The sequence below is a fragment of the Herpailurus yagouaroundi genome, unplaced genomic scaffold (genome assembly GCF_014898765.1).
Source record: "Herpailurus yagouaroundi ecotype Mexico unplaced genomic scaffold, PumYag 28, whole genome shotgun sequence".
Lineage (NCBI taxonomy): Eukaryota > Metazoa > Chordata > Mammalia > Carnivora > Felidae > Herpailurus > Herpailurus yagouaroundi.
The window spans coordinates 107,125,947-107,142,889 of record NW_024412376.1 but is presented as its reverse complement, the minus strand read 5'-3'; the positions used below and the strand labels follow the sequence as shown (position 1 = coordinate 107,142,889).

General features: G+C 34.2%; 1 protein-coding gene across 5 annotated transcripts in view; it reads right to left on the bottom strand.

Moving 5' to 3' along the window:
* Positions 1–295: 295 nt before the first annotated feature.
* Positions 296–16,943, bottom strand: part of RCHY1 (ring finger and CHY zinc finger domain containing 1) — a 21,836-nt gene continuing 5,188 nt past the window's right edge. Inside the window, exons 2-10 of one of the 5 annotated variants that reach the window (XR_005792324.1) lie at positions 16,303–16,422; positions 15,963–16,078; positions 6,018–6,096; positions 4,394–4,438; positions 4,232–4,290; positions 4,116–4,142; positions 3,134–3,254; positions 2,688–2,782; positions 870–968 (exon numbers count right to left, since the gene is read on the bottom strand). Coding sequence is in view for 4 of the 5 variants with exons in the window: in XM_040481130.1 (XP_040337064.1) it covers positions 840–968; positions 3,134–3,254; positions 4,116–4,142; positions 4,232–4,290; positions 4,394–4,438; positions 6,018–6,096; positions 15,963–16,078; positions 16,303–16,422 (696 nt within the window). In the remaining variant the exon portion in view is untranslated. Of the gene's footprint in view, positions 969–2,687; positions 2,783–3,133; positions 3,255–4,115; positions 4,143–4,231; positions 4,291–4,393; positions 4,439–6,017; positions 6,097–15,962; positions 16,079–16,302; positions 16,423–16,943 lie in introns of those variants that run through there. The other 4 variants (XM_040481130.1, XM_040481133.1, XM_040481134.1 and 1 more) reach the window with 4 other exon arrangements.

The window sequence follows — 16,943 nt, the reverse complement described above, 5'->3', positions numbered from 1 at the left end:
ACTACTTGCTGACTGGATTAATCACTCTTCGAAGAAATAATTCTGGGAAACCAAAACAAAATTATTTTCAATGTTAATGGTTTTTCTTAAGGCTTGGAAGAGTTCTACTGTTTTATATTTTTTCCAACTACTCTAATGGAAGAGTACTTCAAAAGAAAGAAAAGAGGTTTTCTACAGAAATATATAATACATATATGTGTATGCATATTTGTATTTATAGACAGAATTATATATAAGACTATATTGCCCAAACTAAGCCAAAAATAGATAAACTTGGAAAAAACTTTCTATAAAACACTGTTTCAATATAATTTTATTAGCAGTTATTACATCAAAATTCACATTTATAGGATCCAAAGGACTGTCTTAGAAAATTCTAAAGTATATGTAATAAGATTTCAACAGTAAGATACAACATATTCTCATTATAGCACAGCCCTTAAAAAGTCAAGAATAATACTGAGAAGTAAGTGCAGTTCTATCAAGAACTAGAAATGAATTCTGCGTGCAGAGTGTCACTTAAAGCGAAGTTACATGAAAGTATAACATACTTCTATGGATGTGAATTTCAGTGGCAAACATCATTGGCTTCCAAACTGACACTAAAGGAATTTCCAATCAAAACACAAGCACAGTGGCTTTCATCCAATATAGAGCTATGACAATTCTACAAAGAGACCCTGAATCCTTATGCTTGTAGTATGATTTTTTGCTGTGACACTAGTACAAAACACATCAACTCTAATGCATAGATTCTGACACATTATGACAACAGAATACTAAAGATAGCCTTTTCCTAGATCAGAAAATGCTGAGTTTTCCAGTGTAATAAACGCTGGTCATTGCTGATCTAGTGAAATTCTACATCCTCCAGCTTGAGCAGTATTGTAAGATTCACAAATATTACATTTCATGCCTAATATATGGAACTGGACAGTAGATCTCCCATTGCAATCATTGCAGAGAATCTGAAAAGTGAAGAGAATTCAAATTAAGTATATTAAACCTTATAGATACAAAGTGGCATTGTCTGCCCAAAACAATTCCTCAAAAACCATACTGAAGAACTGAAACACACATATAGGTAAGTCTAAACATTTCCCCAAATAGAAATGTCTTTTATTTATTTTCTGAAAATTCTAAGAGGGCTACTAAGGTAGCTTTGAATTTAGAAAATGAAAGTGTGAATTTGAGTCAAGAAGTCTTATTTTAAAACTGTTCCCAAATAGTATATAAATAGTACTGAGCATAAAATTTAACATAGGCATTATCAGATTGACAACTATATTTACAGTTCAAAACAACATACATGATTTCATTATTCTTCCTTGACATTTGCAAAATTATCTTAGTTAATAAAATCTTTACACTTATTTTTTTGCTTATTCTTTAGGTTTAATATACTAAGCTGTCAATCTTCTATGCCTCAAAAATAAAGTCCAAAGAAGCAGTTCTTAAAATTTAGTTAAAAAATAAAAGGTTTTGGCTCATCCCTAAAATGACAGTAAGAGGGGCACCTGGGTGGCTCAGTAGGTTGAGCGGCCGACTTTGGCTCAGGTCAAGATCTCACAGCTCGAAGGCTTGTGAGTTCAAGCCCCACATCAGGCTCTGTGGACAGCTCAGCGCTTGGAGCCTGCTTCAGATTCTGTGTCTCCCTCTCACTCTGCCCTCCCCTGATCATGCTCTGTCTCTCTCTCAAAATAAGTAAGTAAACAAAATAAACAATAAATAAATAAATAAATAAATAAATAAATAAATAAATAAAATGACAGTAAGATATCACTTGAGAATTAATCTCTTCTAACACAAAGATCCCAAAAAATAAAAAAGGTGTTAACCTGAAAACAGATCAACGCATTAGTATGTAAGAAAAGCATTAGCTTTAGAATACTCATACCTGTTTTCTTAAATTCCACATGAGTGAAACCATACAGTATTTGTCTTTCTCTGACCTATTTCACTTAGCATAATACATTCTAGCTCCACCCACATCTTTGCAAATGGCAAGATTTCATTCTTTTTGATGACTAATATATGTGGAATTTAAGAAACAGATGAACATATAGGAAGGGGTGGGGGGGGGATGGGGAAGAAAGGGAAACAAAGCACAAGAGACCCTTAACAACAAAGAACAAACCGAGCGTTGATGGAGGGACATGGGTGGGGGGTGGACTGGATGGGTGATAGGTACTAAAAAGGGAACTTGTGGAGAGCATTGGGTGTTGTATTTAAGTGATAAATCACTGAATTCTACTCTTGAAACCATTGCGTGATATGTTTACTAAAATTTAAAAATAAATAAGATTAAAAAAATAGAATAGTCATACCATAGTAAATAGAAAACTTCCAAGTTTGTTCAAAATTATAATTTGGAATACAATCTGAATGTAGAAGGATTAGTGGTTGCCTAGAGCTAGGGGATTGGGGAATGACTGCTAAAGGGTATGGGATTTCTTTGGGGGGCAATATCCTAAAATTGACGGTGGCTGATGTTTGTACAACTCCAAGAATATACTAAAAAGCACTGAATTGCACACTTTAAATGGATGAGTTACACGGCATATAAATTATATCTCAATAAAGCTGTTATTTGAAAAAATGACCTACATGGAACAAAGCACACTGAAGCCTCTAGTAAAACATCACGTAATTACCAATTAGTATTCCAAAAGCAATCCTTCATTTACCTTACTAACAATTCAATTATCCACATGAATAAAAAGGGTAACGAACATTAAAAAACAAAAAGTAATCTTCTTCAGAAATCAACAAATACGTATGCCTGAAATAAAATTTAAAATAATTAGAAATAAAGCATCATTAAAAACATCACACCAGTAATTCACCTCCACACCATTACCTGACTGACTGGCTCTGACAAGTAATACGTAAATAATTCAGAATAAAGTTTCTGCCTGCCATCTAGTGTTGGGAAGAATTGCATAAGGGTATTCTTAGAATTTTTTTGGTCTGGTCCTTTGAATTTAAAATTTATATTTTGTCCTTCCCATTAATCATCACATTGGTGTTTCTACCAAAGCAGTATTTTTTAGACAGATTTGAGCAAAAAGGCAAAAATAAACAAGAACATCAACTAGGAACCTGAAAAGTTTTAAGCATTGATCGTACTCACATCCACAGTCATGTTCTGATATTCTGATGGCATAGGAGTCTGTGCTACCTCATCATCCAGCTGTCTCCAGTACCTAGTCATATCTAAAGCAGAGTGCATACATAATGGACATCTGTAGCCTCTAGAAGAAACAGAGAGGTTATTTTCCAAACATTTAACAAGGAGTATATCAACTCAGGTATACAAGAGGATGCATGCTAATTGGTACACAAACCATCCAAAACAGAGCATTATTCTGAATTTTAAGATGATCAGTAGATCCATGGTATTTTTTAAACCTACTCTTTTTCCTCAGCTCTCTAAAATTAGAAGGAATCAGCCCGTATTCTTTGTAGAATATATTCAATATATTTTAAAAGCCAATTAAGCTACTTTCTAACTAAATGACCTCAATTCCTTAATATATTCAGGCAACTTAGATCATATTATTTTCTCTCTAAACATTCTGAAAAAGTTCCCTTCTATCTGGCTCTTATATTAAATTAAAATTTCTGCTTATGAAAATACATTTACACAGTCTCTTCTATCCTAACTACTCTCATCTCATTGTAACATCCTTTCCCCATAATAAAGTTTCTGCTTTAGATAATCTTGTTACCAGCTTTCTTTGCAGATGATTATCCTGGGCCAATATACTGACCTAACAGGATTCTGAGTGACAATACCTCAGCAATCTTAAAATGCTATCGATTGCCTCTGGTAGAGCCCATGCCTCCTGTTAAGCAAGGCCAGAAAATAAGAGTCTCTTGAAATGAGGGATGAGATAAGGCATACTGCAGACATGGGGGAAAAGGTGCAGTCCTACATACACAAGACGCTTTGCCCAGTTTACCACTATGCATTTACCCTGCCCATCTCAACATAAGTATGTCACGCCCGACACAGTGTGAGGAACAGAGCTGGCCCACTTCCACATCCCCGAAAAAATAATAAATCAGCATCTTACAATAATTCATTTTTAAAAATCCCATCAAACACTCACTCTTTCAACATTTCTTCATAACACGTTCTGAAAAAAATATATAACATTGTTTCAGTAAAACAAAAACTATCTCCACTATTTTCAATTTTGAGAGAAAAAACACAAAATTCCTTTACCTATGTAAAAGATGTCCACACGGCAAGACATGAGCAACAACACGGGATGTGTGAATGTCCTGTAAAGGAAATAAATGTTAGTGCCTGCATGAAGACAATATAAACATCCACATATCTTAAATTCAACAGGGAATATTTCCAAAGCAAATATTTTAAGCTTACCTCCAAACATATTGGACAATTCTGCCGGGAAACATTTTCAATACACTGTTTAAAAGAAAAACTCAAATTACTAAAAACTTAACTAAATGGAAATGACAAACAGATTTACTAATAAAAACAATAAAGGAAACAACACTACTAACTTACTAAAGATAATAATTAACAATACGTGTTTCTTATATGTCAGATAAGAACTGAACAGCTAACTCACATAACTATTTCAGGCTTTGCACATTACCTGAAACAATGAAATTGCTCAGTATATCTTAATTGTTCAAATTATCTTCATTTTACACATAAGGAAAATCAGTGAATCAAGATTTACCAAAGATGCAGAGACAATAACTTTTGGAATCTATTTTATATGTGTTTTGCTCCAAAGCAAACTACTTAATAATATCAATAATGGTAAGAGTTCATATTCTTGAAATTTACTACATGTCATATACTAAGTACATTACCTGCATTAGCTCAGTTAAGTCCCACAACTCTAAATGAAACAGGTACATTACCCCATTTTACAGATGAGGTATTTGAGGCCTAGAGAAGCTAAATAACTTCCAAAGTCATTTGCCAATAAGAAGTGGAACGGTTTTTGAACTCCAACAGGCAGTCTCCAGTGTCAGAGTTCCTAACTTGACAAGACAGTGTATGATTAAATGGGGGAAGGTAAGGGGAAGTGCCACGCCATGGATGATGCCCAGGTTTTTTAAGTAAGCACCTGAGTACATGATAGGACCATTTACTAAAATACAGACAATAAGAAATAACTGAGAAACAAGACAAAGATACCACAAGAGAAAATGTGTATATAGTTTTTGAAAGATAACACGGCTATCACCCCAACTCAAATCTGTAAAACCAAACTCAATCTTTTATCTCCAGCAAATTTACAATCTATTTATCCAGTACCTTAAAAGCAAGGGCTAAAAACCTTGGGAGTCTTTACTCAGCCCCATTCTTTTTCCCTTATTCATTGTCACCATATCCCAAATGTTCATTATTCATCTCAATTTATCTTAATACTTGACTATTTTAGGCTAGTTATTATCTAGTACCTATTTTTAAAAAACCCTCATTAATGTTAACTATACTGGAATTAAAATTTTTTAAATTTTAAAAATCATTAGTCTCTCTGTTCTGTGATGTTTATTAGATTTTTTTCTAAATAATGAAAAATAATTTTAAAGGAACTGGTATCATGATATAATTACTATATCCAAATTAAAAATATTTCTAACTATGAAAGAAAACCCAAAAATATTTTCTGAATTTTCTTGGAATGCTGTTACATTGCTATTTCTTCTGTACTGTGCATTTTCACTTATTCTTAAAACCAGTATCAATGAGAAGAATCCATTACTAACTTACTTAGAAGTTGTCAACAGTATGCTAATAACTGATATAAGTATTCTTACACACTATGAAGAAGAAAAAGAACTGTAGATCAGATATTGTGAGGCATAGATCTGAGGACACCTACTTAATACTGCTTAAGAATAAAAAGCAACAGAGTTGTACTTGGTAATATCTGAAATTAGCATGCTTCCAAACATATTAGGATTTAAGCTAGTTTTCAAACACAATACAATATTTTTTAAATTACACAAACTTAGTTATATACCTTGTGCTTTCCTTGGAGATTCATAGCTAGACATAAGTTACATTTCAAACAATGGAAAAAATCTTCCTTTGGACCAATCCTAAAAATACATGTGAAAGTCAAAAGATTAGATTCATTTTTACAGAATGGTATCTATCCAAGTCTTTTTTCCTACAAAAATCTACACACACACACACACACACACACACACACACACACACACACACCCTTTGGGCTTTATTTTTTACATAAATGGATTCTTTCTCTATATCCTGTTCTTTGACTTTTTCTTCACTTAACAACATATCCTGAAGATTATTCTATGTCTGTCTATATAGAACCACTTCATTCCTCTTCATAATTACATAGTATTACATAGTATGGATAGACCATATTTTTTAAAGTATTCCCTTATATAATTTACTATCTTTAGTTAATACGATGATATAAAATACCTATCTTTATACAAACATCACTTAGTCTATCTGTTGATAATCTTTTATAAGATTTCTAAAAGTTAAACTATGGGTACTGAGGGTACTGCACCACTGGTTTTGATACTGACAAAACGACTTTCAAAAAGACAATACTAAATTATACTCGCACTAACCATGTATGACAGCACCTGCATTCCCTGCACCCTAGTGAACACTGGTTACCTATATGATAGACAAATACAAGATGTCATTTTAATTTGTGTTTCTCAGATTATGAGACAGGAAATATATTTTAATGTTTATGAACCATGTGGGTTTCTACTGTAGATTGCCTGTCCATGTGCTCTTTTCATTCTTCTGCTAGGGTATTTGTCTTTTACCATTTTAAAGCAGCTGTTTATATATCCTGAATATTAACCTTTTTCATTTGTATACTTACAATTTTCTGGTGTGTGACCAAGATTATCTTGATTTACATATTTTGTCATACAGCCATTTTAATTCTATGTATTAAAAAGCCATTGATATTTTCTTTTATGGCTTATGCTTCTATCTCTTATTTAGGAAAGACTTTTGAAACCTCTAGGTCATAAATATATGTATACCTCTAATACTTATGGCTTTTAATTTTTATATTTTTCTTTTATCCATTTGAAATGTAAAGAGATATGATAAAGAGAAATTGCTAGTTGTCCCCAAATTTTTATTTTCCCCTTCTTACACAACAACAGAACACTCAGGCACAGGGCTGTCCTGAATAAAGACTACTTGCAACTTCTCTGGAGGTTGTGAACAGAAGAGATGAACGAAAATTCTGTGTTATGTCCTTAAAAGGAAAGCTCAACAAACCCTAAACACAAGCAACATGAAAAAAAATTCTATCATGGATCATCATAATCAAACTGCTCAAAACCAAAGATAAAATCTTAAAAGCAGCCAGGGGTGGCGGGGAAGACTTGTATAGTGGAACAAAAAGAGGATGACACCAGATCTCTCACTGGGAACAATGCAGAATGTATATCCACAAAATACGGCAGAGCAACATTCAGTCAGCCTAGAATTCTATATCCGACAAAAATATCTTTCAAAAATGAAAGTAAAATGAAGATGTTTCAAACATACAAAAACCAGGAGACTCCGTTTAAACAAAAACAGTCAACTTGGCGTCAGTACGTAGTCACAGTTAGAGGTGACCTGGCAGACTCTGCAGCAGTGTCTCTCAAACTTCACCTCAACACACAGTAAATATTTTTACATCTTGACCCAGTTCTCCCTTCATTTACACATATACACACACACTCAAAATGCTAATGAAAGTTCCACATAACAGTACTTATCCTTACCATGTATTTATCTCTTTTTTATTCTTTTCTTTAAAACGGTGGCGGGGACTAACTAGATTTGCTTCCGTTTAAAATAACTACTCTAAATAATATAACCTCTTCACTTCCATCCTCAACTCCAGTCTCTATCTGTCCCACCCCCTCACTCCATCCTTTCACTGCCTTTTCTTTGGCTTGGCTATTTATTTATTTCTACCCAGACCATTCTGATCTATTCAGCCTCGGCCTATCTCTGTTAAAACTTTACTGAAACATTCCTAAAATTAAGACCACTCCAATCCCTATAATCGGACAAACTCTCTAGCAGTGATTGCTTATTAAGCCCATTCTTCCACAAACAGAATAGAAATTTAAGAACAAGAATCATGCCTTCTATACTCTAGTGCTCTACACATGACAAAGATTGGTCTGATGCTTATTTAATAATTTGCAGAAATGTGAAAACGCACATCCTTCTCTTACAGCATCATCTTATTAGATGTTATATTTCCCCAAATGTAGTTACAAACTTATATCTTCTTAAACTTTAAAAGTAATCCTCATTATTTAAAACATATAAAACCCAGAAGAACATGAACCAACAAATATACCAACAAATACCTTAAATCACTCATGATCACAGCACTCATGGATAACTATTGCTAATATTTTGGTATGTATAATATCCTGACAGATAATTTTTATGAATCATTTCCCAATCCCTAAATATCGTTTAAGAACATTACTTTTGATATGGGCTTGCAAATTAACAATCTCCCAAACATACAGGTTGTTTTTCATTTTTCACTATTATACTTATTGGTACAAGACTTATACTACACAGAAATCTTGGTACATATCTCTATTTCCTTGGGATAATCTCCTAAAAATGGAATTATATAGTCAAAGGGATGAAACATTTTTTTAGATCAGAAATCAGAACACCAAAACCATATCTGTTATATCATACTCTCATGGTAAGTATCATGGTGCTTATCTAATAACACTAAGAAATTTTATTGTCCCATTTATTAAAAAAAAAAAAAAAAAGCTCATTCTAGTACATTTCAGTAAGGATATATGTACCTTCTGCCAAAAAATTCAGTATTGGATGTCTGCCCCTAATTAAAGAAAAACTGAAATCCTATCTTTTAGGGCACGTCACTCTTTAAGAGAATTACCGCCACACTCAAAAGATTACCTAACTATCATGAAGCTATTTTAAAATATAAAATCAGGAATAACATATCACTAACTCTAAGCAGTACTGATTTCCTTACAGTGATTACTGCCTAAAGACAATAATCGTCAAGCTCATACCTCCAGACCAGAGCCAAGCCTAGAGGTGCCTTAAGCGCCAAGCACAAGAAATCAGATCACCCTTGCCTTGCAGCTTTGTTTAATAAACTAAAAGCAATAACTAAATTTCATAATATACTGAAGACAAAAAATACTTGTCTTTAATATCCAAAAGAGGACTCACTGTAAAAGATTATCAAAGAAGGTTAGCTACAAAGTGAAAAGATTGATATTTATGCAAATATATAAGAACTCATACATTCAAATGACGTGATTTTTTTTAATGTTACCATGAGAGGGTAGAGTTTCCAAAAACACTGCTATTGCAAAAACATTTTTCAGGGGGTATAGCTCAGTGGTAGAGCATTTGACTGCAAAAACATTTTTTAACCTGTCTTTTGATATTTTTGTTGTTTAAAAAAATAGTCATTATCTGATGGTCATATGTCATTTCTGACTAAACACAGTATATGCCAATCTTATTTAATAGAGTTTGCTCCCAATATCTTTTAACAATCTGAAAAAAAATGAAGATGAACAGCTCTGAAAATCCCCAAGGGGGGGGGAGTTTAATTTTCAGTGTGCCACTGGCACTCTGAAAGAACTGTACAAAGATGTTTCAAAGACGGGTGGGCGCCTGAGTGGCTCATTCAGTTAAGCCTCAGACTTCAGCTCAGGTCATGATATTGCAGTTTACAAAGTTCAAGCCCTATGTCGGACTCTGTGCTGACAGCTCAGAGACTGGAGCCTGCTTCAGACTCTGTGTCTCCCTCTCTCTCTGCCCCTCCCCAACTCACACACTCTGTTTCTCTCAAAAATAAATATTGTTTTTAAAAAAGATGTTTCAAATATTTTTGAGCAATGACAACAGACATAATGCCACCTAAAATACCTACTTGAAGTGATAACAATCCTTTAAAACACATACCATAGATGAATGGCCTCACTCAAAAAAAATGAACAATGTATTTCAAATGAAAAAAACAAACAAACATAGATTCTTCATCTAGTCATTCAATAAGGACTTCAATTCACAGTATTTTGTTACATGAACCTAAACCAACCCATTTTGCTAAAAAGATGTGTGACAGCGTTCTTCCATCTTTTATTATGTTCGTACACCAAAATTTACTCAGTATGGCTGAGTAAAATGGACAAATGTTGAAGTATGTGCCTAAAGTATTTGGAAGAGAATAGATGATGTAAAAATTGAAAAAATTCACAGGACTGACATTCTAGTAGGGATTTATAAATCTAAAAATAAAAAATATTTTGTTATATTGGAACTAAAATCATGGCCACCTATAAATACAAGGTTTCAAAAACACTGAATTTGGCAATGCATAGACACAAGTAAGGATAAGCCAGAATCTTACTAGTGATGTATCTGAGATCTGGAATCAATATTACATTTTGATGGTACAAGTGTAAGAAGAACCAAAAGTAATTACAAGCTAGAACCTATTAGAACTATATCTAAAACCTAGAATCAGTTATTAACAAGATAGACATGTGCCAGATTCATGACAAGTGACCAGTGAATAGTTACAGTCAAGGGATATTGTCAAATTTAGTACATATCTTTTCAAAACTAGAAAAATATGGAATCAAAATTTGGATTTACAATGTTTAAATTCTTATTAAAATTTCCAATGAAGTTGTTTTTCACCACCTTTATTCTTACTTCTATCATTCATAATAATATATATAACAAAATATTTATTCTGTTATTTTAAAAGGTTTTAAAAACATACTTAGACGGTAAATGTTGAGGACAAATTTTCCTCACATACAGAAAGGAATCATAACACCAAAAACATTCTGCTTAAGATACACAGCCTACACATTACGAGCACACACTGTGTACATGGTACTCTCAGGTATAAAAATTTAAACTTTTGAAAATACCTTGATCTCATGAAGCTTAATATTACCAGGTATAGGAATTTAAAATTTGAAAATATCTTAACTTCACAAAGCTTAATGTATACAGGGTAGTATGAGATATGTATCCTGCAGTCTCAACAACTTGAGTCAACAAATTAACTATAAAATTTATTGATTCCTTTATTGTAATAGTGGTAATTAAAAGCTGTGTGCAGATCTGGCATACAAAATAACTCTGTACAACAGTGAAAATCAACTGGAGCTCATGAATCAAATAGGAGAAACCCTAGAAACAAGGCTCTGTTTCAAAAAAAAAAAAAAGCCACAGAAAAATAAACATAGCATGAGTTAAAAAAAAGATAAGCAAAACTAAACATATATTGTAAACTTCCACTCCACAATGGATAAAATAGCTTGTACAGGACCAAAGCTCCCACTGAGAACTACAAAGTCTGGATTCAAAGAAAACAAGCAATTTAAAAGCAGTAAAAAAAAAAAAAAAAAAAAAATCAACAAAGGGCTTAAAGGGTCAATATTCCAGACAGAAGGGAAATACACTGAGAAAAATCCAACAGTCCCTGCTTCACCCTCCTTGGGGGACTTGCAGATCCTAAACTACACTGTCAGAAGCAAACAAGCTAAGCAGCAAGCAGCAGGTAAGAGGATATGAAACCACACAAACCCTCTGGCAATTTCTCAGCTAGGGAGGCAAAAAACTGGGAGCCCAGATCCCATTACAAGAGTTGCCCTGATAAACTTTAAATCAAGACCCCTGAGGAAACATGTGCTAGGAGCCTGTGTTAGGGAAAACAAAAAAGAACAGGAATATAAATAAAACTTGGCCTCTAATCATCTCAATCTTTACTTATTTATTTTTTAATGTTTATTTATTTTTGAGAGAGATAGAGTACAAGCAGGGGAGGGGCAGAGAGAGAGGAAGACACACAGAATCCAAAGCAGGTTCCAGGCTCTGAGCTGTCAGCACAGGGCCCAATGTGGGGCTCGAATTCACGAACCATGAGATCATGACCTGAGCAAGTCGGGACACTTAACCAACTGAGCCACCCAGGCATCCCATAATCATCTCAATCTTTAACTGGATTAGTAGGATCTGGCTCTACATGAACTGCTTGCCAAAAGAAAATTCTCTTTGGAGAATAATAAATAGCATTCAATTTTGTCCAACAACCAACTAAAAACAATATCAAGCATGCCAAAAGGCAGAACTAAAGAACCAAACACCAAAGGAGGAAAAACAGAAAACAGAACTGACCCACAAAGAATCAACATATTGGAGTTATCAGACCCTGCCTTTAAATGACCAGTGATTAATATGTTGAAAGAAGAAAAAAAATTTTTTTTCACCTGAAAAAATTAAAACTACAAAGGACGGGGGTGGGGGTGGGGCGGGAAATTCAATGTAAGTTCTATAATTTTAAGAAAAAAACCCCTAAAATTAAAAACTCAACAGGTTAAATAGCAGATTCAACACAGTATGACAGACACATCAGTAGGAACTAGCCAATTTAAGCATTAAGGGACAAGAGATAAATACAGAAAAAAAGAAAAATGTAAGAGACATATGGGACAGTGAAAAGGTCTACACCTAAAGTCCCAGAAGGGGCCAAGAGCAAGAGGCAGAAACATTATCTGAAGAAACACTGGCCAAGAATATTTCAAAACTAACAGAAGACATCAAGCCATAGATTTAAGAAATTCTAGGGGCGCCTGGGTGGCGCAGTCGGTTAAGCGTCCGACTTCAGCCAGGCCACGATCTCGTGGTCCGTGAGTTCGAGCCCCGCGTCGGGCTCTGGGCTGATGGCTCAGAGCCTGGAGCCTGTTTCCGATTCTGTGTCTCCCTCTCTCTCTGCCCCTCCCCCGTTCATGCTCTGTCTCTCTCTGTCCCAAAAATAAATAAACGTTGAAAAAAAAAATTAAAAAAAAAAAAAAAAAAAGAAATTCTACAAACTGCCAGCCAGATAAGTATCTCACACACCTGGACACATCATGGAAAAACTAAAAACCAACAACCTGAGGGGGGCACGTGGGTGGCTCAGTCGGTTGAGCGTCCAACTTCGGCTCAGGTCACAATGTCATGGTTCGTGGGTTTGAGCCCTGCATCAGGCTCTGTGGTGACAGCTCAGAGCCTGAAGCCTGCTTACGATTCTGTATACCTCTTTCTCTGTCCCTCCCCTGCTCGTTCGCGCAGGCTCTCTCTCTCAAAAATAAATAAACGTTAATAAAAAAAACCTGAAAACATTAAGAGGGGGATAAAAGATTGCCCTCAAAGAGGCACTAATAATCCTGACAGGCTATTTCTGAAACCGAAACCATGGCACCAGAATATTTTTAAAGTGCAAAAAGAAAGTAATTCTATACTCAGCAAAGACAAAATTTTAAAATGAAAATAAAGACATTTTCAGAGAGACGAAAAACTGACGGAATCTGTCACCAGCAGAGCCTCACTGGAAGTACTAATAAAAAGAATTCCTGAAGCCAAAGGAAAATCATCCTGAAGATGAAAGAAATGCAGAAAGGCAAGAAGAGCAACAGAAATGGTAAATATGTAGGTAAATGTAAGAGGATACTGTTTGAAACAATGTCTTACAGAGTTTAAAATATCGTAGATTAAAAGACATGACAAGTACACGTAAAGCCTCTTAGCTAAGGTTCTTACACTGTCCAGAAATGATAAATGCATTACTCTAGTAAGCCAAGGATGTATAATTTCTAAGATAACTACCAAGAGAATAATGGAAGAATATATCTCTAATAAGTTTATAGAGAATAAAAATGAAACTTAAAACACGGGGCATCTGGGTGGCTCAGTCGGTTAAGTGGCCAACTCTTGATTTCAGCTCAGGACATGATCTCATGGTTTGAGGGTTCAAGCCCACATCATGCTCTGCACTGACAGTGCAGAGCCTGCTTGGGATTCATTCTCTCTCTCTCCCTCTCTCTCTCCCTCTCTCTCTCTCTCTTCCTCCCTCCCTCCCATCCTGCTCCACCCCTGCTCACATTCTCCCTCAAAATAAAATAAACTTTAAAAAATATTTAAAAAATAAAGTAAAATAGAAAAATTGCCGATTAATCCATAAGAAGGCAAGCGAGGAGACGGAAAAAAAGACAGATAAATACTCAGGGGATAGAAAATACTAAACTTGTCGACTAAACTGTAAAACTGTACATTTAAAATTTATATATACAATTATATTAATAAGACTAAATATGCTAATTAAAAGACAGCTTTCATTAAACTGAATAAAAAATTCAACTACATTCTGCATACAAGCTACATGCCTTAAATGTAAGCATACAAAATGTTTGGGATAAAAAAATAAAAAGGGGGGCACCTGAGTGGCTCAGTCGGTTAAGTGTCCAACTTCAGCTCGAGTCATGATCTCCTGGTTTGTGACTCTGATCCCTGCATCGGGCTCTCTGTTGTCTGCAAGAGCCCACTTTGGATCCTGTCTCCCTCTTTCTGCCCCTCCCCCACTCTCCCTTGGTCTCTCAAGAATGAATGAATGAATGAAAAGAGACATACATGCAAAAACTAATCAAAAGAAAGCTGATATAGATACAGTAGCTCTTAAGGCAGAAAATATAACTAAAGATAAAAAGAGACAATGATAAATCAATCACAAAGGAAAACAGAACAATTCTATGTAAATACATAAAATACATTAACACCTTAAAATATATAAAACAAAACACAAAAAAGCATTTACTATAGGATCCCCAAAGCTCAAGAGAGTAGTTACCTTCAGAGGAGTGTATTTATTGACTTGTAGGGGGCATGAGAGAGACTACTACAGTGCTATGAACATTCCATTTTTTGATCTGGGTAGTGATTAAAAAAATGTTTTCATAAATAAATTCATAAGATTGTTTATGACTTCTACATCTTTTGGTATGTTTGTTATCCTTCCTTAAAAACAAACTACATAAAAGCAAGTGATTTAAAATATTCTAGACAGTGGTTATGGAAAAAGACTGATATGGAACACCTGGAGCTTCTACAGTATTGGTAACAGTTTTCTTTTGTTAAGTAGGCTTCTTGCCCAGCACAGAACCCCAACGCAGGGCTTGAACTCACCACGAGATCAAGACCTGAGCTGAGATAAAGAGTCAAGATGCTTAACCAACTGAGCCACCCAGGAGATCAAGACCTGAGCTGAGGATAAAGAGTCAAGACGCTTAACCAACTGAGCCACCCAGGTGCCCTGGAAACATTCTATTTCTTAAATTGAGTGGCTGAGTTATTGTATTAGTATAGTTTACAACAGGGGTGCCTGGGAGGCTCAGACGGTTAAGGATCTGACTCTTGAGTTCAGCACAGGTCAAGGTCTTATGGTTTGTGGGACCAAGCCCCACATTGGGCCCTGCACTGACAGTGCTGAGCTTGCTTGGGACTGCATATGCACGCTGTCTCTCAAAATAAACGTTTTTTTAGAAAGTATAGTTTATAATGTACACAACATTACATATATGTTTTTGTATGTAATGCTCAAAAATTTTTGGAAAGAAAAAAATTCTTATATGACAACATGTCTGTAGTAGCTTGTCAGTGGGAGACTGGACTGTAGCTTATTTTTATTCTTTCTACTTTCTCATATTTTCCAATTTTTACAAAATCATCCTATACTTTCTGATAATGTTTTTAAAAACTAATTGTAAAAAAAAAAGAAAACTCTACCCTAATTTTCTATTTCAGCTGCCCACAAAACACATTATATAAAAGCATATTTTACATCCAAAAGTTACAATTTAAATAGCCACATAATAGTTGATAGGCTAATTAAATGATTACTACAAAAGAAGCATGAAAATATTTTTCAGAATAACGGAAATGTTTTTTATCCTGACTGTATTAGTAACACAGCTATATATATTTGTCAAACTTACTAGACATTTAAATCGAAGGCATTTTATTAGATGCAAGTTATATCCCAATAAAGATTTTAAAAACTATTATTGCCCAGGTACATTAGAATAGGAAAAGAACATTTTACATACAGTACCTACAAATTCCACAGTTTTCACAATGATACTGCTTCTTGTCTTTGTCAAAAAGATGGCATATACTGCAATAATATTCTCCAAACAATGTGCTACATTCTTCACAAGTCTGTTGGGCCTAAAACAGACACATGTAATTAAAAATTGGACTAAATTTATCAAAACATTTTGTATTATCATTTAAATATCCAGTTTGTTACAGTATATGCAGATTTTTACAAGGTTTTAAACATTTAAATCAAAGATATTGCTTAGAATTAAAGAAGTCACTTGCAATGCCAATTTTTTTTAAGCCACCTTAACATTATTTAAAAAGAAAATAGAAATGTGGTAAAATCTTACGTGTTGGATTTTTTCACAGTTTATGCACTGCACTTCCTTTACTTTAAAGCGATCTAGCTGATGATCTTCATTGTTATCATGACACAACCGACAAGTATAAAGTTTGTCACAACAAGGTGCCTAATGCCCAAGGGGGAAAAAAAGTTATAAAAAGAGAAAAACAAGTTTGCAATACAAAAAAAAAAAAAAAAATTTCTTCCTCCTCCTCCTGGAACAAGGTCAAAGAATACAACCAATGGATTTGTTTGTAAACTAATCCTAAACATAACTTTTCACTGTTTCTTAGCATATTTTAATTATTCCCTTCAACATCTATGTCTGTATTAAGTTGAACATAATCTGGTCCTTAAAGATAAAGGAATCATGAAGAATGGAAATCCCTAGACTGAAGAACTAATCTCACAATACCCTAAACTCATTCTCAGCCTTAAAAGCAGGCAGGCAATTTCTTCTTAGACATTTCCAGATAAATTCACTTACCTACTTAACCCCTTAAACATTAAATATCATAAAGATTATATATATTTTAATTTGCTTGTGTTTATTAATCATCAACTACATGCTTGACATTTTAGAGGATGCAATAAATGTAAGAGATAGTTGTTGTTTTCAAGAGTGGCAGACTAGCAAAATCTATTCTC